Here is a 26159-nt window from a genome sequence, read left to right on the forward strand (position 1 = left end):
AGGAAAAGAGAGAGGGATATTAGCATTGGGGAGCCATGAAACAAGGCAAGCTCTTCCCATAGTAATGGTTGTTCTGGTTTCCCTATTTTAGATGGGGGAAGGGATAGCTGAAGAGCTATTTGCAGTCTAACTTCAAAGGCTTCAGTCGGCTGGGAAGCTAAGTCATGCATAAAAGGATGGTGGAGTGGCAAGAAAATACCCCCTACAGATAAATTAGTCAGGGAGTGTTCTCTGCTTCTCCCAAAGACTTTCATACAGCCAGACTGGCTTTACCCAGGTAAAGCCCTTTTCAGACACCAGGTTCAGTGATGCAGAGTCCTGGGAACAAACCAGCCAAATCCAACAGAGGAACTAAACAGTCTCCCTGTAAAAGAGAAAGGTGGCAGTAAGCATGCCACCTCTGCATGGCTTCTCTGTCATTTCCTGCCATCTCAACTGTTACCAGTAAATTTTATTCTAAGGTTTGTCCACACACAAAAGATGCAGAGCTTGAGGCATCATCTCCCTCTCTGAAGATGCAAATAAAGGCAAGGAATTCAGGAGAAATCACACTGTATATGGGGAACTCATTTCCCAACTGATTCTCAAATGTTCCATTCTGCTCTTCACACTGGCGTGCAGAAATGCACACACATTTCTAGAGAGCAGAAGGTACTTTACAATCTCAAGATAAAGGGAACTGGCAACATTAGATCAGAGTCCATCTATAAGTTAAAAAAAGTGCAATAACTCTGCACAATAACTGTGCAGAGTACACAGATACCTTACAGTTCAGTGCCAGGCGGGAGCTTGTGCCATCCCCTGAGCTTACCCTCAACCCTCAGGTCAAATGGAGCCATGAATTCAGATCTTGCTTACCAACAGGGAGATAAGAAAGCAGATAAGCTTGGAAAAAAGTCTAGTGTCCCAGCTGATAACAGCCTACTGAAGAACAGGCTGTACACACATTGTATTTGAACAAGTCCTGATCAGCAGAACCAGGCCAGTTTGATATTTTTCCCCTATTATGTATCACTACTATGCCCTCGAGATTCTGAAATCATCTGGCTATTACAGTTATGGCAGCATTTTCAGTGCTCTCTGCAGTTTCAGATTTAGGAGCAAAAGCAGTTTCATTTGCAAGACCTGGACATCTGCAACACAAGCTATGCAATGTTGAGCTTCCTCAGAAGGAAGAAATGAAGGAATTGAGGCCTTGAAGGACAAAGGGCAGGAAAAAAAAAAAAGAATAGCTTTTGTTAGATCATTCATCAGTATCATCTTTTAATGCTCTTCTGCTTGCTGCCATCTGCTCTCAGACCCAGGTGCCATTAAGTATATCCTGAGGCAGCAGCTCAACACTTGCCTTCCTTTTCCAGAGGCATCCCAAACGATGAGCCTGGCTCCTCCCTCTGCTCTGCAGGAGCTGGAGCTACTCTTGCCCTGAATTTCTAGGGTGCAGTCCTGATCTGTTCCTGCAGCTGGGAAGCAGAGCAGCTCGACTGTTTCTGGCACCTGTAAGAAAACCCAGGGACCTGTAGCCCACAGCTGATGGAATTAGCCCACAACAGCCCTTTCCAAACAAGTGCAGCTTTTACTCTCAAAAAAAGTGTGGAATAAGTGAGATAAAGTCCTGATTTTTATGTGAACCTTTCCTGAACACTTCTGCTGAGATTTCATGAGCCCTCCACTGTTGGCCTTGGAAGTCACACAGACTTAGCACTACTCTCCTATCCCAGGACCAACTCTTTGATAAGAAATAAGAAAGCATGACAGAGGGAAAAAACTCTTAATGCGATCTTTAGGATCTTGTCTGCAGAGCATGACCCTGGGCAACAAGAGGCTCAAGAGACAAAAACTTCTCTCTAAGATGCTGTGGCCAGACTGTGAGCTCTTTGCTGCAGTGATCACAAATGATGACTGACACCCTAATGAGCTTAGCAGGCTCCACTCATTTTCTGAGCATTACAACACAAGTTAACAAGCCCTTCCCAGCAAACTGCCACAGATGCATTAAAACCCAGCTAGACCACAGCAGATGCTTCACTCCAAGGAGCCTGAAGGAGCTGTGTAGAGATGTCCTTACTGAAAAGTACAGGCGAGGCCAGCAAGAAACAGCTCCCCTTTGGTAACATTTTTCTTCTCTTACAGATCTTCTCTCTGGAGGCATATTCAATTTTTCACCACTTTATTTCATGCTTAGATTTTCTTTCTCTTGCTGTACTCTAATTTAACCAAGTGGAGTCAAAGAGGACAGACTCAAGCACATCAGCTGAGGTACATATTTATGAAAACATTAAAAATCTTCCTCTTTTTCAGACAAAGACTAAAGTGATATCCAGCCAGAAATACCTTCAAGTTGTACCTCTCCAAAACCTGCTCAATAAAGAAAAGGCAACACTTTACCCACACCACTCCTCTTGGGTGATGGAAACAAAACCCTTGTGGCTGCAAACTGTTGACTGAGCCCCTAACAAAAATAATCTCTGTACAGAACACAACATTTCCCACGGTCTTCTAGAATATACCAAACTTTTGCTATTAGACTGTCCCCACTATATGCAAAATAATTTGCATAGCTGCAACTATTCTAAATTACCAAGTGGAAATAGCCCACAGCTTGGCTGCATTCACACTGCCATTTGTGCAGGCATAAAATATGAAAAAAAGAGACAAGAGGTGAAGTATGCTGATTTGCCCACCTGTCTCCTAAATAGCAAGCAGGAGGTTTAAAATAAACACATGGAAACACTTTTCACCTAGAGCAAAATTCAGCTGTGCACCTCACTGCCACAGGATACAGCAAAGACTCAGAAGTGCAGATGGCTTTAAAAAAGGATTAGATGTGGAAGACAGGCCTACCAGCAACTAGAGGAACAAGATCACATCCTAATCTACTGGTCATGAATAGCAGAGGGACATCCTCTTGCAGCAAAGCCACCATCAAGCTCAACCACTGAGGTCCTGCTCAAGAGGAAGGGCGGCAGGCACCCAGGCAGAAGACCCGTGCCCTGCTCCCTGGACTCACCAGCCCAGCCCTTAGGTTCCTTCAGGCCTCTTCATATTGGTGACACTTACTTGATTTTAAAAGCTTTGCTAAAATGATCAAGATGATTTACTGGATGTGATACTAAAGTTGTGCCTCACTAGAACCCAGTTACACTGGAATATGCCTCAAGTTTGCAAAGCCATCTGCTGTTACCACATTTCTGATGTAATGTGGGAGATACATCCCACCTGATATTGTATTAACAAGCAAATAAATTCAATGAGATTCCCTTGTCAAAACACATCCTTTTGCAGACATTTCCATGGCACATTCTCAAATGGTAGATTGCCCTTTATTTTTTACTGTAATTTAAATAATATTATGCAGTACTAAAGATTTTCATATTTTGCAAGTACTATTTTTTCCTGGACAATAGCAAAATGCTTGTAGCACCACGATAACAGTTGCTCACATTTATCTGCATCCTTCAAAGACAGTATTTCAATTATCTGCACTGGAAATTCTCAGCCACATCTGCTGACCAAAATGCCCCGTTTGGCGACTGCTTAGCAACAAGGCCTGGATTGGGAAACTGTCCTCAGAGCTGTGTGCCCACATTAAACCAGCTCCTGCTTCCACCAAGTAACACTGCTATCACCTGAAATATATATATGTTTTGTTTTGAATGGGACACACAAGGCACCAGAAATAACAAGCTCCTCTGGGAGAAGAAAAACCTGGAAAGAAGCCGCCTACTTCAGCAATCCCTCCCCAGGCTGCAGAGGGAATGGCTCCTCAACATGTGCAAGGCATGTTAATCCTGCACAGCAGGGAGGAGGACACACCACTTGGATATAAACATAAAACTGTACAGCTCATGGTGAAACACAGCTCTGCTTGGAAAAAATCTGGAAGCAGCTCTCACACCACACCACCCACAAAAGCAGCAGACATCCGATTCCTTGGTCAGGCCAGCAAAGGGCTGTGTCAAACCCAGCAAAACCAAAGCCCAGTCCAGCCCAGCCCTTCCGTCACGTCACCCAACCTGTACCACCATCCTCTGCCCTCTTCTTCCTATAGCTCCACACCACTGGACTCATCAATACAGGGAATCTGGTGGTAAGTGTCATGACATCTCACCTTGAATGCTTGAAGGTACAGGCAAGGAAGAGAGATGGGAAGGACTGGACCCTGGTAAACCCACCACTGCTTCTCTCCTTCTGCTCCTCACCATTCTAAGAGACATTTTCCTAATGACCTCCCTGACTTACTGCCCAATATGGAGAGAGAGAGATGAAGCAAAACACAGGTGAGCTGGTCAAAGGTGTGTGATAAATTGCACTTAGTGCACAGTTATCAACTCCACAGAAATACATACTCCACAAACCACACACGTCCAGAGCAGCCAGCAAAACCAAATGCCAGCATAAAGAGCCTAAGTTGAAACACCCAAGTCTCAACAAGTGAAAATTGGAAGTTCTGCATCTGGCCCTTCTGCAACCAAGCCTCCAAACCACAAGAACTGCTGCCAGCTTTGAGTTCAAGCAGCAGTTTTGCTTCCTCCCCACACCGTGCCTGCACCATGTTCGTGGTGCCTTCTATGCAAAGAGCGATTGCTGAAGCCCAAGCCACCAACAACTTCCTCTACTCAAACTGCTCCTCAAGCAACACTTCTGCAGTGCCCAGAGGAGTGAACCTATTCCAACCTGGGAAGAAATTAGAAACCCCAATTTGCCATCTTGTTATTTTGCATGCATCTTGACCTCATCGTGCCTCTGCACTTCTGGAAACTGGTGAAAGCAGCCACTGGCTTTATTTTAGCCCTAAGTAAATAAAAAAGATTTTAAAAGACTTTTTTAAAAAAAAATATGTTGTTTTTAGGAGCTGAGGAATTTTAGCAACCTTTTCCTCATGATGAGTGGGCATTTCCAAAAGCAAGCATTGCACTTTCATAATAAATCCTGAGCCAGCAGTAATGTGTCTGAGTCAAAGGAGCCCTCCTTGGCAGGTACGTGATGTGCAGAGTTAACCACTCGCAGGTTTCATTTTGAGTTCTGCCCCATCTTCACAAGGTACAAACAAGTACCCTAAACTGAAAATTAAAATTAATAGAAGGGGCTGGCAAAGTCCAGACTCAAAACTGATGCATACAAAAAAAAAAAAACCACCCCAAAATGTTCTACTGATGGACTGCATCTATTTAGAGAACTCCAGGAAAGGCAACAGCCAGCAGAAATTTGAATAAGCACTCGTCTGTTCACTGCTCTGTGTCAGACACAGACACATATAGAACACAGTGGCTGCTCCTTCAAAATCAGACCCAGAAATTATTGCTGTTCTGGTGGCTGCCAGCACAATATGTTAACAGCAATTATTTTCTCAATATTTCTACTGATTACCTAACACACTGGCACATTTTCTCGGTGTCACTGTGTGTTGCAACACACGCTGCCATCCAGTAACTTGTCTGCATTCCCTTGGTCACTTTTCAAAACCACCAGATACAAAATGAAACCAGAATGATAATGGGCTGGAGAAACTGTGAGGAGAATGTGTCACTTCAATATGAGGCTTCACAGGCTGCATTTGTGATATCTGAACATTAAATATTGTCACTGCAAAAACCTGAGGGTTGAGAAGAATAGGAAGAACCCTGTAAACAGCAAAAGGGAGATGCCAAGGGCTTTCTAACTGTTAAAATAGTTTACAGTGTTTGCAAGCTTGCAGGCTTGCAAATACTATTCCACCATAAGCTATATGCTAAGGTTAAACATTGTAATTTTGTAATTTGGATTCAAGTGTCCAGTGCAGCAGAGCATCTATAGATTAAATAAACACAAAATAAGCAGTGCTCTACCTGTTAACAAACAATTATACAGACCCAGTTCACCAGGAACTGAAAATTTACAGGAAGTCACTGGTGACAAAAGAGCCAACAAGCTGAGCTAGTGGCAAGGGTATAACCTGCAACAGTGATTTATAAAAAGGGATGGCAATGTCATTTCTATTAGGTATGCAAAATGGAAAAGCCTCAAAGTTTTGGCCTGGTGTGAAGAGAGTGAAAGAACAACTCAGCCTCCCAACCACAGCCTGCTTTCTATTCTTCAGTGACACTCTGCAGCATTTCACCATTTGTAGCTCTGTCATCAAAAAGAAATATGTTCTTTCATTCTCCTGAATGTTGTTAGGCATGCAAAAACCCCAAACCATTAACAGTCAAGTATTTCTCTTTTTTTTTATTCCCCACCATAAGCATGCACCTAGGACAGGGTGCTTCACCAGGAACACCAAGAGAATCCTATCCAATTCTGAGCTAAAAAAGTGACTGTAAAAACTCACACTGGGCTTGATACCTCTTGCTGCTTCCTATATTGAATACATTTGGTTGGTCAAACCCTCTGCTCTGCTTCAGCCTTATGAGAACTCCAAGAATCAAACTGGAGCCAAACACAAAGTCAAAAATCAAATACAATTCAGAAAACATGAACAGACTTCTTTACTTCACAAAAAAATTTGTAGAAGCAGCAGGTTGCCATGTGATAAATGAATCAGATGTACAAGGAAGCAGTCCCTGCCTGTGGTCTTCCAGTATCAGCTCTGGAAAAAAAGAAAAAACATAACAATACCCTGCATTTCCACTGCTTCAGGAACCAGGATTCCTTGGCATGGTTATATGGGAACTGACCCTCAGCTCTGAGAATCCCCAGAAGGATGTAGGGCTGCAGTCCTGTCCCAGTGTGCTCTCTCCTCTGAACAGATCTCTAAGGTCCAGGGCAGTGTCATATTTAAATCACCTCTGGAGGGATTTGTGTGCTGCCTTTCTTTTCTGAACAAGCTTAAACTCTCTAAGATCCCCTGAAGTCCCTATGGCTTCTCACTGCTGTTGCACCTGGGTCAGGGAGGGCAGAACTGAACCCACAGTTTAAGCAGCTCACTCTCATTTTAATTTCACAGGTTTAGTATTGCTGCTGTAATTCACATGTAAAACCACAGCAGTCATCCACATCTTTGCTGCCCGGGCATTGGCTGGCAGCATTACTGGAAATTCATGGTCATAACATATACCTATTTTTTGAGTTTCCATTAGGAACCAGTTCTGTCAGGCATGATCACATTTGCAAGAGCTCAGGAGGCAGGAAAATTTGAAAAAGTGTTTATGAGACTGGGCATAAATCACAGCTCTCGGGTTTTTCTCCCTTTGTCAATTAAAGAAATACATTCAGAGCAACCATTCCCCATATCTACTCCCCCCATCTCCCTCCAGAAATGATGAATCTCTACTTATAAATTGGATCCCAGGTGTACCCATATATATTATACATACATAACAGCTACTTATGGGCATAAGGGCTCTTACACAGTTACTCTGGAAACCAAGGTATCAAATTTCCTTGCTCTTTAAGCTCTACCTTCTCATCCTTACCACGCATTTACCTTGAATAAATCACTTCTGCACTCACCAGCCCATAGCAGAATGTGTTTGGGTTGATCTTTAGGAGGGTCCATCTAACCCATTGTCAACATTCCAAGAACAGAAGGATGCCTCTGACCCTACACAACCCTCAGATGGGAGTGGGGTACAGAAGAAAGCATCCTTCTGCAGGCACAGACCAACAAACCCCCACACAGCACAGCTCCAAGGGGCAACAATTGCAGGTACTGCTGGCAAAGAAACTCCTGGCAGTTCTCCTCCCTGCCTGGACATTACTGGGGCACTGCTTTCTCTCTCAGCTGCTCATGACAGCTAAAGGTTCAACTTGGCTCTGTAGGAAAGGGGAATCATCCACCAGCTACTGAAACACAGCCTGGTCTGGATGGGGATGCAGAGGTGTGGAGCAGCTCAAGACACCCTGCAGTGTCTTGAGGAGAATGTCACTGCATCCTGCTAAGGCTCTGGAGGGACAATGTGACACTTCAACATCAATTTCTTCCAGTTCTGGCCACAATCACAGAAGAACCCATAGACACTACAATGCAAAGTGCAAATTCAGCCCAGATGTAACCTCAGGGACTTCAGCAGAGCTCACTGTAGAGCTGAGCCTGACCCACCTCATCTATGTGTAAGCACAGCTCAGAAATGCTCCCTGGGTCACAAACTGCCAGAGGATCCACTGTACACACACAGCTTGTCACAGGGATGTCAATGCTGTCCTGTAAAAGGCACCTCAGCATCCAGCACAGCATTAGAAACTTTCACAACAGCTGAGTAAGACACTGAGTGTGCTGCCGAGAGCAGTTGCTTTGGGGGTCTCCAGTGCTCTAGTCACTGTGTGACTTCCAGTTTGCTTCCCAAACTATTTGGTAAAATTCACAGCAAGCAGCAGAACTGCTCTCACCTCATTCTTGTTTCAGGATCTTAATTTTTATTATTATCTTTGGCATTTTTAAGGCACCCCTCCCACCACAGTACCAGGTGCTTAGCCAAACTACCAAAAAGACAGTAGTGAGTTGAGCCATGAATTAGAATTATTTTTCATTGTAAATCAGCAAAAATACCACTACCAATCATATGGTCTTCCTGTTGCACACTGGCTATGCACACACACTAGTATGTTCAAAAGGTGAAACACAAAAGGCATCATCAACACACAACCAAGTGACCTGTTGTAAAGCTGCTGCCCTCCCCAGCACACACAGGCAGGGCCTCTTCCTGTAACAAGCCAAGCAAAACCAAGACCTGGCTCAAATGGGATGTCAAAACTTCAAACTGTACTTACTTAACCTTTGCACTTCTAAAACAGTAAAGATCCTGTAAAAAACAAATTATTACAATTCTTTCCTTGTTATCTCTCAGGAACATAGGAAGGAAAGTTTGTATATTGCTACTCTCAATTTTTTTCCTAGAATAACAACACAGCTCAGCTGTTTTCTTTCCTTGCCATCTTCTAGTTTCTTGGAAAAGCCTTCTCTGCCTTGTCTCTAGGCTGGCAAGTTGTGCTGTTTGTCAAGGATCTCTTTTCTCCTCCTGCCTTGTACTGTCCACATCCTGCTCTGTCCCATCTCTCAGCACTCATCCCTTGGCTAAGCTTAGCAGGACTTTCTCTGCAGACCATAATCACTGCCCTGAGATTAGCTGGAGTTGGGTGTTGCAGACAGATGCACACAGCCCTTCCTCTCCCACTCCCAAACTCCCTGCCAAGCTCTGGCTTAGGAGAATGATACTGGATCTTGAAATTAAACTCTGGGGTCTTGCATGATGCATCAGAGCAGTCTCTGGGGCTTGACTGTACCTCCTTTACTTATGGCAAGCAAGGGTGGTTAACTTCCCTGAAAATTAGGCAGCACTTCACCTATAGAACAAATGTTACTGCATTCTCTATTGTTGACAAAAATCATCCTTGTTTTCCTGGGAAACAGGAGTAGGTCCTTGAAAAGCACTCACTGTCTCAGGAAAAACTTCCCTGCAACTTATGATCCTTATGAATCCTAATTTTTTCCCAGCTAGAGCACCCACCCAAAGAGAGCTGGCCCAGGGCTGCTCCAGCCCTTGAAGAGCCAAATATGAAGTAAATAAGTTCAGAGCCTCTGCCTGTTATTGCTTCCTTGTGATATTTAATGAGGTCTCCCTATGCTACTGTATCATTTCTCCTCTGTACCCCACACCACAGAGTCACTACAAATATTCTGGTCTGCCTGCCCTCTGTTTTGCAGGAGGATTGTCTGAAGGACTGAAGTTGAATAGTGGGATCACAATAGGCTGAAGCCGGAGGTTCAGCTTTCCAGCCCTTAGACAGACTCAATGCCTCTCTCTAACTCAGTTGGAAAGCTGCAGCTCAAATTTCAGCCTATGTGAAGTCACTGTTCAGCTCTGCTCCTCCAGCAGAAGAGAGAGAAGCCAGGAGAGCCTTTTTCTAAAGCAAAAAACTGTGGGGGGATAAGGGTGGGGGAAGGAAGCAAAAACACATGGAGATCGTTTTTAGTGCATCAGAAGGAGCAATGAAAGGCACAGGCAACTTTTCAAACATGCCAGAATAGTTTAGTGTGATTTGTAACCAAGAGGAGGGCTGACTAAACAGCTCCAACAACAAACATCAAACTTTTCTGGGGGGCAGGAGACAATTAAGGCAGCAGTGACCTGCACGGAGACCCTGTCACCACCTTTCTGACTTCTGCAGAGGATCCAGGCATTTCTATCGTTTTGTACCACAGAACCATTGATGTGAACTTCTGACACCAGCATCTCATTAAGGGGAGACAAAGACTTAACATGGGCTTCAACGTCAGCACACTGCTGCCCCATATCACAACCTACAAATATAACATCCCAGCCAGTCCCCTCAACACTGATCTCAGCTACAGAGAGTGCCTGACCCCACATACCACGCTGGCATTCATCCATCTTCCTAAACATGCTCAGAATTGGCTGCAATTCACTTGCACCAGGGAAAGGACAGCAGGTACAAGCCCAGAATGGCAACGAGAAGAGGGTTGTCTTCATAATTTTTTCAGACAAACTACAAGCATCCCCTCTTAAACCGCCAGACAGAGCTCAAGGAATCAAAACTTCATTCCTAATTAATACATCATCAGGTCCCACCCGCCAAGGACTCGCCTCCCAAGAGGGGAGCCTAGGCCAGCCGAGTTGATGAATGAGACCTCAAGCAGCTGAATTGTTTCAAAGGCTAAACTGGCAACTTCAAGGACAATCAGGTTTGGAAAGGGTTGTAGAAAAAACAAAATATCCAGTACAGTTACATTTTTTTCCCTGAGACCTGCACTATGTCACTGCTGCAGCGCTTTTCCTCCAGTGAAGCATTCAGCAAAGCCTGCACCTCCAGGAGCAGCTCCCCCTCTCCTGAAAAAAAGCCACTTCCAGGCCTAAAACCTGGACCACTGCAGACCACTGGAGGGAAATCCAGGCTGTCAGCTCAACCCCAGCAAACTTTCATGAGAAAATTAAATTGATCTGCCACACTTGGGGCATTTACACAAGCTGGTTGAAGTCCCCTTACTGCTGAATTCTTGCACACCAGGGAAAGCAGTTTAATTTGCTTGCACAAGTATTACAAACACTGAGGAGAAAGGGTCTGGCATTTGTAAACATTATTTTGACGGTTCCTTGACACAGCAGAGCTGGACTGACACATCCACTGCAGGGATACTCACATTTATTGCCACAGACCTCCCAAAGAGACAGGACATGCAACATAATTTCTCTGTCCGCTAACACCACTCTATCCAATTCGGCTCTTGCTGCCCCTTGAGCAACAAATACCCCAGCAGAGGCAGCAAGCTCGGCTCCATTATTGAAGAGCCAGTGGAGCACATACTCCACAAGCCAACTACATTCCCCTTACAACAGAGCAAAGTGAATATTAAAACCCAGCAGCCATCTCCCGTTCAAACCAGATGGCATAAATAGCTGGAGAGCTATCAAACCAAGTGTACACTCGATACATCAGTGTAACATGAAAGCCCCGTTCAGCAAGTGTGTGCATACACATCCCCCCCACACTCAGGGACCAAAGCAATGGCAAAAAAGTGCTTGATTAACTTCTCCAGTGGCTTAAGTGTCTGTTGACACTCAGGACATCCACACAGCACAAGCACTGGCCAAACTTCCGTGGTTTGTGCAGTCCTTGAGCTCTCCTAAAGCTATAAATTGCAGCAGGCTACTATTATAAACAAGGAAAGCTGGACACTGGCAATTTAATTAAGACCATCACTTTGTATCTCATTTCCAGGCCGCTTGAGTAAAAGAAAAAACCACCAGAAACTCTACATTCTAATGACACCAAAAGAAAAGAGCAACTCCCTGCCCTGCCTGGCTCCAGGGGTACACACAAAGCTCTGTAACTCAGTTCCAACTCACTTACCTCGTCCATTTTTTCTGAAGTTGGAGTCTGGTCACCAGGCACCATTTCTTTAGCCTCCAAGGTCTCAATTTTGGAGGTCCGGCTCAGCTGATCAATGGGAGTCATGCTGGCCTCTGATGTCCCCCTGGAATTCTGACTCAGAGAAGCTGTCCCAGGGATGGGCTCGTCGTCATCAGAGTCAGGTAACGGTGTTGGACTGATGTCCTCCAAGCCTGTGCTGGAAGGGCGTGAGGAAGGAGTCTGACCTCTGTAACCAGGCTGAGAGTTTGAACCGTACATTGGGATGGGAGAGAGCTGGGAAGAAGAAGAGGAGATAGGGCTACCTTCCATTCGGACCTCGTTATCCGAGTCGTGCTCGTTAAGAAAGGGTAACTTTGTTCTCTGCTCTTTTAGGAGCATCTCAATCCTTGAGTCTAAACTGTTATGCTGCATTTCAGACTCCATGGTGGGGGTGCCAGGGGTCTCACTTCTCTCTGGGGTCTGAGAGAAGGATGCTGTGCTCGGTTCAGGAGCAGAGTTTGAATCAGGCAAGGGAGGAGGCTCCTCCTGTTTCTCCTTCACTGGGACAAAATCAATGTTGGTGGCAGCACTGCTTTCCACGACCATCTCAGCGGGAGGAGGCGCAGGTCTTCGGTACTCCGTTTCCCTGGAAGTCTGGGGAAACTGCTGCTCATCAGATTGGGGAAAAACAGCTGGTGCTTGGTAGGGAGAGAAGGCAGATTTATAGCTTGAAGAACTAGAGTGGCTCAGGGGAGGAGTGATTGAGAACTGAACTGGCTCTTGCTGATGGGATTTGAAGGTACTAAACTGATGCTCCGTCCCTCGGTAAACACCAGCTGAGTTATGAACATAGTGATGTCCTGGGCGACGGTTGTAAGCATCTGTAAATTTTGTGTCATGTCTCCTGGATTTGTACCCACTGTCCTGTCCAAAATGGTACACGGGGGTTGTCTGACGACTAGAATAGGTGGAATCCTGGGAAAACGGCGTCCCTAACCGTGGGGTGTGAGGTGTTCCTTGGGACTGCGGGGTAAATTGGCTGTAGGAGTTTGGGGTGTCTTGCCGACAGCTGGAATAGGCTGTGTCATGGGAAAAGGGTGTGCTGCTGTTGGGGGTAACAGATGATCCAGCAGAGGAAAGGTTGCTGTCTTTCAAACGCTTCAGGGAATCTGTCAGCTAGAAAAACAGAAGAGAGAAAAGCACCTAAACACAACCTTTTTCCAAAAATATTTGTTGAATCTGTTTGGTTTTCAGGGGATCCAGTTATCCAGGAGTTTGCACTAACTGCCATGGCAAAAAAAGAAATGCAACAGAAAAAGCTTACAGCATCCCTGAAAACACAAACCATTATTCATCATCAACAGTTCTCTTTGATTTAAAAGAAAAGCACAAGTAAAGAGAAACTTCTCTAATAAGAGGAAGAAGAAAGCAGATACAACAGTGGTCCTTAAAAGCTATGCCCAGGAGCATCAGGTGAACAGGGGATTTGCACAATACTTTTAGCTAAAAGAGCTTCAGTTTCTATCAACTATGCAAGGCTTGTCTAAATAGCAAAGATAATGCAGAAAATTCTGAGATATGAAACTATCAGTTTAACTTCTTTTTGGGAACAAATCAGAACATACAAATCAGCAAACTGCCAGCCTGGAATCAAACCTATGCAGCAGGGCTTTGTGTGGGGCCAACTAAGGAAGCTGACCCACCACCCTCTCTACCATGTGTTCATCAGTAACAAGAAGGGAGAAGGTGATAAAAGAAGGTATATCTCTTTTATACCAAGAAGGTATAAAAGGCACAAAAGTTCTCAACTGCTACAAACCCATTTCAAATCCCTTCTCAAAGAAAAACATTCAGGTACAGCACCACTGATTATGGCGTTTCAAACTAAAACCCTACAAAGCAGTCAAATAATTGCTCTGCAACTCACTTTACAGGCACATTCAGGGGGTTTTCTAGGAGCAGCCCTGCTCCAGCTCAGTCTCTGTAGAGTCACAACAGTGCCAAGCTGTTGTGTCGCATCAGCGCCAGAATCAATTTTCCATAATGCAAAGCAAGAGCTCAGTGAGAATCCTCCAGGTGGCAAAAAAAGCCAGGACTGAGCTTCAGCTCCCCAAAACCACCCCAGAATAGCAAACTGGTGAGATTATAAACTGACTGCTCTTTTCCCAAAGACAGGTGAACAGAGAGACCCTTAAAACAACCTGACTGCAACAGGGTACATGTGATGTGGATTGTTTTTCAGTGGGGTTTGGACATGACCTGGAGGCAGGGATTGTGGCTTGCAGCACTGTCAGATTTTGCTGTTCTGCATGAGGGGGAAAGCAAATGTCAGTAGTTTACTAAATTACAACAGCAAACAAGCTTGTTGGCAGATTCTAGTGACAAGAACATGATGCAAACAGTTAAAGTTACCCACAACACAATAATTTTGGTGGTAATTGGGAAAAAAATCAATTCAAGATACTAATATAATACACGAAGACAATAACTAGAGAAACAATCTTAAAGATAATTACAGCAAGAACTACTCTGGGGCATACCGTCAATTAAGTGTTTTGCTGTTAACCCTGAAAAAGGAGTAAGAACAAATCTGTCTGGTTTTGAGATGTGCTTTAACCAGCAGAAATGAAAAGCCAGGTCCTGCTCGTAGCAGATTCATAGCAAAATCATTACTCGCCTCCCACCTGGCATTAAAAACACCTTGCTGGGAAGTAAGGAAGAATCAGCCTCTTTATGATTTTGTTAAGAGGAATCTGGGGTTTTGCCTTCTTCCTGTTGAGGTGATTGGTGGGAAAAGAGAATAATTTTTTTATTTTTTCAGATCAATGGGATTTTCACATTCAGCATACAGCTCCTACCTGTCCTGAAAACATTTGATCACAGGATTAATGAAATTATGGCATTTTATGAAGTCATAAGAGTGCAGAGAAGTAGAAAGAATTAAAAAAAAAAAAAACATTTGCCAATGTCTTTTTCAAATTTGATGTCTTAAAGTGAGTGCCTAAGTCAGGAAACCAAAGTACATTTTGACAAGCCACGGGGGCTGATGACTTTACAGAAACAGGTTTCACTTCCCCCCATCCCTTCATCTCCCAGTGGGTTTTGCAGGGGACCAGGGAACTGTACAAAGCCATTTAGAGAATCGTACCCTAAATATAGAGGGACCTCTGGAAGCCCTCAGGAATGCTGCCCGCTGCTTTTATTAACAACTGATTCCAGTGACTAATTAAGATCCTGGAAAATCAATGCCACTATTCAAGATTAGACACCTTCCATCTTTTAGCCTTTGAGCAAGGCTGAAGAATGTACAGGCTAAGGATTACACACTGCAGATGCTAGGCCAAATGTACTACTGTAAATCATTCCCCCTGACTTCAAGGGAATAATCTCATCTCAGGGACAGATCTGATCCAGTCCTCTTAACTGCAGGAATTTCTAATGTTAATAGGGCACACACTGTCAGTTCTGTAGGTATTTTTCATTCCAAGAGACAAAAAGCACTTACCATGCTATGCAGACACTGGCATACAGATTAGCCACACGCACTGCATTTGCTGGGAGTTACAATTGCAATGGCAATTATGAGCAAGTTATATTTAAATGTGTATTAGTAGCATCCCCTGAAACTATGGCAAGACTGAAAAAAGCAGCTAAATTAAAAGTGTTAAATTAATGTTAATGATGCATTTATTTGGAGTTTTCTAGAAGATTATTCTTCAAAAAAAAAAAAAAAAAAAAGCCAAGCAAACCTACCTGGAGAGTTTCATTGACAGTTGGTGATACATCCTGTTCAGTGCCCACAGGAAGGGTCTGAGGAGTGTAAAGACCATTAACGAGCAGCTCATAGAATCTCATGCGGGTCTCACCTGCACAGAGCACAATGGAAAAGTTGATTAAAACAGAAATCACACAGCAGAGGTGAAAATACACATTCCTGACATCCACACGACCTCCCTACCACTCCCAACCTCCTGTATCTAACAGAGGAGCAGGTATCACCTCTGAAGATCACAGGGATCATTTTTAAAATCATCTTCTGGGCAAGTGAAGTCAGACACTCCCTGCTCCAGCCAAGAGAAGGAGGTTTCTAAATGTTTTTTCCTCTTCTCAGCCTGCTTGGCAGCTCTGCTCTTCACCATGCTTTCTGGAGAGCAGCAGTTTCCCTCCTCCCAAAAATGTCAAGCAAATAGCTTGCAGATTTGAGAAGTGAAACTCTCATCCAAAGGACAAGCCTCTGCCAACACCCAGAGCCACTTCAGAAAGCTCTCCCAACACACCTTGCTAGTAGGAACTGGCTCTTGTTAATGCAAACACAATTCCTGGGAATGTTGAGGCCAAAACCGTTAGTGCTGCTTTTCCAAAAAGACCCTGACTGATCCTTTTTTTTCCCTCCCCTACTTTAAGGTGAGCTCAGTGGCATGCTCTGTAGAATAAAAGCCAGAGAAGCAAACTCTCCAATATATTGCTGCTGAGCCCAAGCCTTTTCATTCCTAAATTCTAAAGACCCAGTTTCTTAATACTGGATTTTTTATCACTACAAAACCCCAATCCTACTTCTCTTGCAGTCTCTAAGAAATCTGTCATTAGCTTCAAAGGCTAGAATCAGCCTTTGCAGACCCTGCAACTGAATTTTGCTCCAAAAGATAAAAAAATGCATAGAAAAATTGACAGCTCCAGCATATGAGCCCAGAAAATTAATTCAGACAAGATGTCCCTCAAAACAGGCCTACTTTAATGACAAAGTCCTTCAGGATCAAACCCCAAACTCCCTGTGAATCCTGTGAAAGCACACTTTAGTGTGTACTGGAAAACATCCATTTATCTTCAGCAAATGCTGCAGGTGAGGTTATTTGGTTATCAGCTCTCATTTCACAAAGTCTTGAGCCCCATCTTCAACTGTGTAAACTGCTTTAGTACAACTGAATCATGACAAAACAGGTCTCTTGGAGACAAGATGTTAAAATGTTAACAAGCACATAAGACCATGGATATGGAAGTGTTGAGTTACTTTAAAACTTGCTTTTAGGTAAGTACAGAGTAATTGTTAGAAAGTTTCATTACCCTTCCTGGATCCAAATATAATGCAGTAAGTATTACAATGTTGTTTTTAAAGTAACAGATGAATGCAAAACGATTCCTACCTATTTCTCTGAGGACAGGTAATTATTAAGTGTATCCATTCTGTAGATGGATAAACTGAGGTAGAGAAGTTGTTTTAAACCAGCCTGTCATAGAGGAGGAGGCTGGATTTATTAGTTCCAGATCCCAGGCATGGCCAGACAACAATTTTGCTCCAAGTATCTATTTTGCTAGACTATAACAATCAAGTTAACCAACCTTTCACTCCCTTAAAAGCTGAATATGAAGTTCTGAAAACTATACATACATATTTTAAGAACATCCTAAGCTGTTAATCCTTTTTTAGAATTAACATTTTTACTTGATTCTGACAGATTATAGCACACTGACAGCCTTACTCTTTTAGAAAGAAAGAGATGAAACTGTGGAAAAAAAATATTTTAGAAGCATAGAGCTGGCAAATGAAACAAAAATTCAATCTGGAACAAAGACTTCAACATTTTCTCCCAAGAAACAGAAGCATAAAACCTCCTCACTTCCCTGATGTGCAGCTCACTTTCTTGAACAGCTGTTTGTTCTACACTTGCAGAGCAGTTTATAAACAGAGGAGAACAAGGAGGAATGTAGAACAATCAGCTTGTATTTAAAATGCCTCTCATCCACCACTTACAAGTTTGCTTTAGCTTCTATTATTAAATCTAGAAATGGTTAATGTGTTCTGAAATATAATTTTTACCTTCAAAATTCAAAGTAATCAGAGGAAGAAGCTCAACAGTAAAAATTAATGACACTATAGAATAGTGTCATATATATTTTCAATAGAAAATATACTATTTCTGTGATTTTTCTTCTAATGGTGATCAGTCATGTCAATAAACATCCTACTATATGCCCTGTTACCACACATGGCACACCAACTGCTGTACAGATTCTGCACTAAATTGTTGATACCTTTTAATACAGAACAAAGACACCAGCATTTTTAAGAAAATTCTGTTAGCAGTGTTCTCTTCCCAAGAAAGAGTGCAGTGAGCCAGTTTTAAACTAGAAACTCCATGTTTGCAATGAAGAAATGCAAGCAACTGATCTACACTGCTTCAGCTTCAGACATTTTCTAAAATTTAGACACATTTTAACAAAGCCTTTCACTAACATGCTTGGAGGAAAGAGAAAAGACAAAGCAGTGAAATGCAAGGCTTCCACACTTCCAGAAACTTTATTGGGTTCCCCAGGGCTGGGCTGTGGGGCTGAGAGCTGCTTCCCTCCAGGACTGGGAGCTCCTGTCACTTTAAGAGCCAGTCTCACACTTACACACTCACACACACACTGACAAGTGCTGCGTGTGCACTCTTTTGCTGCCAGCCTCCAGTTTGCTGTGAAGTATCAATGAAATGCCAGGCACGCAGAGGACAGCACCCAGCCCCAATGCTGCTGCAGCCACCACAACCCGGAGGTCTGGAGCCCAGGAAATCCCAAGGTTTGCCCCAAAGTTTGCAAAAGCCAAGTGCCACCGGGTCCGGCTGCCCTGAGGGGTGGGGGAGCGGGGCCATCTTGGGACACAGAGATAGGGGTCTCGGGAGGCATCTGAGGGCAGGGTAGAGGCAGGGGATGGGCAGGATGGCAGCATTTTGCAAATTACAGGGCTGTCTCCTAGCAACAGACAACACATTTGGCTCCACGTGACTTGCAAAGGCCCCAGAAACCAGACCCGCTCGCAGGGGGACAGCAGCAATCCCTTCGTATTTTTAATCCCTGCAGTCTGCACAAGCCTCTCGTTTCAGGAGAGGGATGGACAAGGGCACTGCAAACCACAAACGCCTGAGGCCAAAGTGTGCCCCCTCACCTTTTGTATCCAGCTCCACGTGGATGATGTTGCCCATGACAGAGGTGTTGTGAAGGTGCTGGACAGCCTCCCGGGCACCCTTGACAGTGGCAAAAATGACTTTGGCGATGCCCAGGTGCTTCTTGTTCTTGGGGTTGTAGAGAATCTCCACCTCTTCCACTTCACCATACTTCTTGCACATGTCGGTCAAAAAGTTTTCACGGATGTTGTCATTCAGCTTGGCAAAAGTGACCTGCTTGGGAGGCACTGGCCCCACGTAAAATTCATCAATCTGGAACCGGGCACAAGGTGGGGAGCGATAAAATAATTGTTATCGTTAATGAGCTAAGATGGAAGGGGGGGGAGGGCATAAGAACAGCATGGGAAGGAGAGGGTTAAAGTATCCTGCAAAGTTTGGGTAAAGAAAACTGCCTCCAGGGCTGTGGGATGAACCCCAGAGCTGAGCAGAGCCTCTGCCCTTGCAGCCATTCATTCAGACCGGCTCCTTTCTGGGCTCAAAACATGTATCTTGAGCAGAACTGTCAGCAGAGCCCCCCTCCACCACCCCCCACCCAAGGAGCCCCCAAGACACAGCTCCAAAACCTTCAGGTGATCTCATTAGACAGATGCATTGATTTCTTGTTATCTTGATAGGATTATTGTTTAACAGTTTGCCAAATAATAATGTTAATAGGAATATGACTGTCATTTAAATGGTCCATTGAACTATTCAGAACTGAAGCTACACTCCTGGATAAACAATATAGAAATAAACCCAAAAGCTGGGGGAAATACCTTGAATTTGGGGACAGACAGCTCCAACTCCTTAGTTTTGGTCCATATTCGCCCTATTCTGGGATCCCTGACACAATCCACAGGAGCGATTCCCGAGTTCTGGGAGGAGGAGGAGGAGAAAAAGCACAAAACCAGCAATAACAGGGCTTAAAATTTAAGATATAAATACAAGTAAAAATAAACCCCAAGGAAGCAGGGGCTGCCTCAAGGGAAGTGGAAAGCTCGAACACACACACACATACATACACACACGTGTCAAATTGCAATACTGCTGGGAAATGCACACAGATTGGAAACAGAAATAAAGCCGCAGGTTTGGGCTCCTCGGGCTCCTGACAGTTGAATACACAGTGTCAGGTGGCAGTAACTTTGGTGGCTCTGTATGTGTCCCCCCGGAACCCCCTCCCACACACATGTGCTACAGCAGGGATTATTACGACCCGGAGGGACCCCCTAGCCCCCAAAACGCCGGTAATACAGAGGCGAGGGGGGGGGAGCACAACACAATGGGGGAAACCCACGACCCCCCACACTCACAGGCATGCTGAAATGTTGCCCATCGTAACGGTAGAGTTTGTGCTGTCCTTTTTTCAGAGCCGGGTCAATTATCAACTTGTAACTTCTCCAATGGTGATTTCTTTTCTCGACAGAAGTGCTGGCTTGCGTGCTGTTCTCCATTCCGTTGATCCAACCTGGACGAAGGGAGGAGAGGAAGGGGGAAAAGAAGGGAAAAAAATCCACACGGAAAAGCATAAAGTTAAAAAAAATATTCAACAAAGACCCTTTTTCTCCTTTCTTTTTTTTTTTTTTTTTTTTTTTTTTTAAACGAGCCGCCCGATCTACACACCCAGACAGGGAGGAAATCCACCGCGAAGCGAGCCCTAAAATGGGGGAATTGCCAGCCGGGTCCCCCCCTCCACCCCAGCCAGACAAGAGCAGGGAGGGAGGAGGAGAAGAGGAGGAGGGGAAAAAAAAAAAAAAAAAAAAAAAAGAAAAAGAGAGAGAGAGAGAGAGAGAAAAAAAAAGACCCAATCTCACTTGAACTCTGCTTTTTGCCATGGTCTTCAGGGTGCTTGGCTTTTTCCCCCGCCTTGATCTCTCGGAAAGACATCGCGCTCGGCGGCCGATCGTCTCCGGGCGGCGAAAGGCGAGCTCCCGTCTCACATGGGGCCGGTTACCGGCGCGGGCTGGCCGCCAGGCTCCTGCCTCCCGTTTTCGCGAGCCACCACATATTGTGTGTGTGTGTGCTCGCTGCTGGCGGCGGCGGCCTCCCACAATACACCGCTGCGAGCGCCGCGAACGCCTAACCGCCCTCCGCCGCCTGCACATTCACGGCGGCCGCGCCGCGCAGCCCCCGGCCCGCGGCCGCCCGCCGCCGCCCCGCCGCCGCCGAGCCCCGCCGCATGGGCCGTCGCCGGGCTGGCTTGATTTTTTTTTTCTCCCCGCCCTAGAGTTAAGGGCATGCGGGGGGGCGAGTGGAATCTGCCCGCTGCATTTACCTTAGCGCAAACTGTTTCTAAACAAGATGGACCTATAGGTGGGACAAGTTGTTGTTTTTTTGTTGTTGGGTTTTTTTGGTTTTGTTCTTTAAAAAAAAAAAAAAAAAAAAAGGGAAAGACTTCGGCGAGACCGGGGCGGGCGGGCGGAGCGCGGAGCCCGCCGCCCTGCTGCGGCGAGGGGGGGTGGCGAGGGGTGCTGCCGTTCGGAGACACACGACCGGAGAGGAGGAAGAGGGGGGGGGTGAGAGGAGGGAGCAGTTTTGCTTATTAAAGGTCCGGGCCCGGCGGCAGCCAATCAGCGGGGAGCTTCCATTTTGTTTTAGGTATTAAAAGCCGGTCGGCGGGGTCCCCCCCACCGCTCGCCGGGGCGCGGAACCGGGCGGAGCGCGGAGCTGGGCTGCGCGGGGCGGCTGCGCCCGGTCGGCGGGTCCGCGGCAGCAGCAGCTCTGCCGCGGTCGGGCAATTGGCTGGTGAGAGGCAGCGGGGCGGCCGCAGCCAATGGACGAGCAGCTTCCATGGGGCTTGAGTTATTAGACGGCGGTGTAAAAAACATCCTTCAGCAGACAGCTGAAGAAGGCCAAGAGACCAGGCAGCCATTTTTCTGCAATGGAGCGAAATGGCCAACTGGGCTTTTTCCTTTGTTCCAAAACGGGGGATCCGCCATGTGAATTTCACACCGTCCACTCGCGGGGAGCGGCTCGGGGTGGTGGTAATGTTTGGCACCATGCTAGAGGAACTCACTGAAGAAGGAGGATTAAAACAAACAAACAAAAAAAACCAAACCAAAACCAAACAAACAAAAAAATGCGGATTTTTTTTTTTTTCCCTTATGATTCGGAAATCCATCTTTGTCTTGTGTAACTAGGTCATGGCACACCCTATGTCAGCAGTTAGCTATTTCGAATGCCAAAAGAAAAGTAAATACATTATTTTTAATATATTTTTGTTGTTTTGGGGGTTTTTAAGCTTTATACAGCTCTCCAATGACCGAGCAATTAAATTCTAGGGAGTAGTTCCTGAATTAAACAATTGATTCCTGGCCATTTTTGTGAACTACTTTGGTGCTTAAAAGGTAATGTTTTAAATATAGGCATAGGAATAGTGAATTCTGGCAAAAAAAAGGGGGCAATTTATTATAAGCTTTTTTCCTTTCTTTTCTCTTACGTTGTAAGTACCCAATCCATTCTGTCCTTGCTAAGTGTAGTTTTCATGTTAATGTTACTGCAGTGGTCCTTATTGCTAAGCCTTCATTGCATGTCTTACGTTCTTACTGTCTGTTTATCTAAACCAATTCATGCTTTTTGAGATATTTTACTTATAAAGCAGAATATCTAGTTAAGAGATGCTTAAAAGTTGTTTACAACCAGCAAACGTTAACCAGGTGTTTTAACACTAACATGTGCAGCCTTAAAGTAGGAGAATATTTTTACTGCCTGCGTACTCTGTGGAAAAACACTGAATGTCCTTTTTATGTAGAGAATAAATCTGCCACAGGAAGGTAGATTAAAGCCTCGAGTAGGAGTCCACTGTGTACGGTCAGTCCACATAGCTGGACAACTTTATACATTTTTCTTTTTTCTTTTTTTTGGGGTGCTAGACCAGTGCCATACAAAGATCCATTAACTATCTTAACAAGATCTGCTTTGACTTGCAAACTTACGGGAGAAGTGATACAAATCATATATATTTATAGCCGTTATTTAAAAAAAAAAAAGCATAACAACTTCACCTTCAGAGCTGCATTCAACTATGGTGCGTGGGTAAGTAAACCCTTTTGCCCTTGCAGAGAAACATATAGACCAGGCCTGTGCTGCTAATGGTATTGTCCTGGGTGGAAAGATCCTAATGGTCGTCTGTATGAGCGGTGGCGATCTCCTTCTCCTCTGATACATCTAACAGCGGCTCTGAAATGTCTGTTTTTTCAGGGAGGGTTTTCTTTTTCTGCACAAAGCGCTTGGTCGTCCGCAGCCCTGGTGGTTTGAGTTTGTCTTAGGGGGTTTTTTTTTTTGTTTGTTTTTTTGATTTTTTTTTTTTTTTTTTTTTTTGGCGGAGAAACGCTGTGAATCCATTGCAGGCATTACGTGACTGTTCTATTGAATGCACCAAAAAAAAAAAAAAAAAAAAAAAAAAAAAAAAAAAAAAAAAACACCCAAAACTGCCTGTGAACAGTAAGATGTTAACTGAGGTTGATTTTTAAAGAGGCAAGAAGGCGGTAGTGATGGTGGTAGGGATCCCTTACATGTTTTATCCGTCTAATTACTGAAGCTCGACACACACATACACAAAAAAAGCAACAAGATGGGGTAGGGGGGAGGTTTCAAGACGGTGAGTCTTAATGGCGGATGTCTTACTAAAAAGCACTGTAAAATCCTTCATACCGAGAGGCAGTGACTTGGAGAGGGGGAGAAAAAAAGGTCTAGAAGTAAATCCAAAATGAGGGAGTTTCCTTCCAAGTGAAGGACCCTTTGCAGCCTGAGTTTTACAGCTGGAGAGCCGTGACGCAGTTGATATTCACAGGAGTTGTGCTTTAGTGCAGCCACCCAGCCCATGAAATGGCCTCCCCGCCGAAGTCTGGTGGGTTTATTATGTGAAAGCTTGTGGAAGCACCGTGTCCCGGGCGCCGGGAGAGGTGGCTGGCAGCGGACAAGGCGCTCCCGGTAGCACTCCATGTTGTGTGAGGGTAGCCGCCATCATGGCTTCTCCTTCGGCGCCGCGTTCTCCTCAGGGCTGGGGCGGCGGTAAGGCGGGCTCTCCCCCACTGCCTGACGGCGCTTCGTGTCCCGATCACTGAAGGGAAATGGCCTTTTTTTTGTCTTTTCCCCCCCCTCCCCCCTTCCTTTCCCGCCCCCCCACCCTTCCCCCACTGCTTCATGAGGGGTTATGGAAGACGAAGCCGAGGAGGGAGTGGGGCGCCTGGCGGGTTTTTCTCCTCGCGGCTGCTGCGCACAACATGGCCGCGCCGGGGAGCGCCCTACAGCTGCGGAAGGCAGCGCTGCGGGCGGCGGGGCGGGATGGCCGCGCTCCAGCCCGGACGGGGGAGGGGAGAGGAGAGCCGGGCAGGGAGGACAAAGGCAGCTCGTATAATGCAGGCGAAGCCCTGGGTGCCTATAAATAACGCCGCCCGCCCACCGCCGTCCTCCCTTCCCCCAGCCGCAGCCTCTTGCTCGGTTTTATAAATACCAAAATATGAAAGTAGCCTAATGCAGAGGGGAAAGAAAAAAAAAAAAAAAAAAAAAAAAAGGAGCAAACAACATCCTTTCCCCCCCCTCAAAAATAAAGAAAAAAGAAAAAACCAAGCAGTTGGGGGGATGGATGGAGGGGGGGAAGCCAGGCAAATGAGCAGGCAGTTCTGGCCGCGGGAGGAGCAGGGCGGCGTCGGCAGCCTGGAGCGCGCTGCGCTGCGCCTCGCCAACGCGCAGGGGGTGCGGGGCTGCCGCTCGTCACATGGCTCTTTGTTGTTTTTCTTCTCCTGCCCCTCCTGGGCTTTCTCCCCCCCTCCGCCATCGCCCAGCCGCTCCGCTGGGGCAGCCGCTGCCCTGCCTCCTCCCGCCCGCAGCCGGGGTGCGATGGCCCGGCCTGCAGAGCCCAGCTCCCCGGGCCCGCAGCCTGAGCTGGGTTGGCGCCGAGCCGGCTGCTGTGCTGCAGTCACAGCCGCCATGGCCGTATGAGGTGTTACATGTGCCTTCTTTTATTTTTTTCTTGCTTTTTTTTTTTCTTCCTTGCCTTTTTTATTATTTTTTTCTTCTTCTTCCGAGCAGATTTTTCTGCAGCTCGCTTTGGGTGGAGGCGTGGGGGTTATTTCGGAGCTTCACAAGCCTTGTGCTCTGCGGGGAGTTTGTACTTTGTGCTCCACTGCAGACCCACATTAGGTGAGGTAGGAAAGCCTGGCTTGAGCAACCACTTCAGAGGGCAGGACAGGGAGGAAAAGCAAACACTTGTAGAGAGGTGGCCTCCCTGGTAAGGCTAGAGCAGGACCGTCCTGCGGACTCTGTGGGAGGGAGAAGGTAAGTGGCTACTTGGCAGAGGCTGCCTGCGGGAGCAGCATGTGCCGGGCTGGGTGCGCCCTGCCTGCCCGTTCCTGCGGCTCAGGACCAGCCGCTCCGTGGGTTTGTAAAACCTGTACTGTGGTATGTGCCGAAGCTCAGGGGTGTTTTCCTGCGAGGGAGCAGGGTGCTGCCGCGAAGGAGGCACCGTAGCCAGCGCCTTTCGCAACGACTCGAGGGCTGTATCTCTCCTCTTTTCCCCCTTCTCGGTCCTCACCGGGTCAGGCTCTGTCGAGAACAAGCGACAAACCGTCCGCACAAAACATAACACGTTTCCACGGAGGGGAAAAGAAAAAATATCTTCGTACTGCCAGGCTGGCTTTAAAAAGCTCTTATCAGCGCTCTGCACCCTGCTTAGGGTGAAGCTCCTGGAGCCATGGTGGTCCGCAGCCACCAGAACTCGCTGGGTCACTGAGAGACTTGCCTTGTCCAGCCAGACCATCCTGAATCTCCTGGCCCTTACTCCTGCCAGTACTGCAACAGCCTTCCTGGTTTACAATTGCTCTAAATAATAATCTGCTGGTAAACTTGGAAGAAACGGTGACATTATTCTTAGCTAAACGCCATTAAAATGCTCTTCTGGTATTTCTCAATAGAGGTGAAAAGCATTTTAGCTTCCTGGAAATGGCCGAAACAGGCGACGTGTAGATCAAAGTATGGAGTAGATCTGTTCTTGGTTTTGCAGGGTTTTTTTTGAATTGTAATGAAAACGTTTCTGCAGCTTGCATCATAATGAGTTCAGCCAGCACGTAAGGAGATTTAAGGAAAAAAAAAAAAAAGAAAAAAAAAAAAAAGAAGAAAGGCAGATTTAAACAGCATCGGGTATTAACTTCCCTGGGATTTAAAATTTATGTTTAAATAGAGATTTGGATGTCATATCTTAACGTTGGTCTGTTTAACCCTGAAGCAAACTAGTTCGTGCCTTTGAAACGACTCAGCCAGACCATAATACTGTGGGAGCTCAGACAGCTTTGTCTGCACTTGCACCTCTCTGCGCATTTTTTCCAGGACTATAATCTTTGTCTGCAATTAATCATTGTTCAGGACGGCTGTTCCCGATGGCAGAGTCCATGAACTGCTCCAGCTGGGAGAGGTCCTGACGCCTGTGCCTGGTGTGCCGCGTACGTGCAAACCAGG

The 26159-nt window shown here is 45.8% G+C and overlaps 1 protein-coding gene and 1 long non-coding RNA gene across 2 annotated transcripts in view; both read right to left on the bottom strand.

Annotated features, from left to right (window-relative positions):
• The window catches only part of SETD1B (SET domain containing 1B, histone lysine methyltransferase), a 44519-nt gene extending 23732 nt beyond the window's left edge, over nt 1–20787 (bottom strand). Inside the window, exons 1-6 of the mRNA XM_030460815.1 lie at nt 20519–20787; nt 20018–20172; nt 19481–19579; nt 18707–18977; nt 15538–15650; nt 11785–12960 (exon numbers count right to left, since the gene is read on the bottom strand). Of these exons, the coding sequence (XP_030316675.1) occupies nt 11785–12960; nt 15538–15650; nt 18707–18977; nt 19481–19579; nt 20018–20172; nt 20519–20591 (1887 nt within the window). The 5' untranslated portion in view covers nt 20592–20787. The remainder of the gene's footprint in view (nt 1–11784; nt 12961–15537; nt 15651–18706; nt 18978–19480; nt 19580–20017; nt 20173–20518) is intronic.
• A 3937-nt stretch (nt 20788–24724) lies between these two features.
• LOC115599219 lies at nt 24725–25427 on the bottom strand. Its single transcript, XR_003988225.1, has 2 exons — nt 25097–25427; nt 24725–24967 (listed from the first exon to the last, which is right to left on the bottom strand). It is a non-coding gene; the product is annotated as an uncharacterized LOC115599219 (long non-coding RNA).
• Nucleotides 25428–26159: the final 732 nt, after the last annotated feature.

The sequence above is a fragment of the Calypte anna genome, chromosome 15 (assembly GCF_003957555.1).
Source record: "Calypte anna isolate BGI_N300 chromosome 15, bCalAnn1_v1.p, whole genome shotgun sequence".
Taxonomy (NCBI): domain Eukaryota; kingdom Metazoa; phylum Chordata; class Aves; order Apodiformes; family Trochilidae; genus Calypte; species Calypte anna.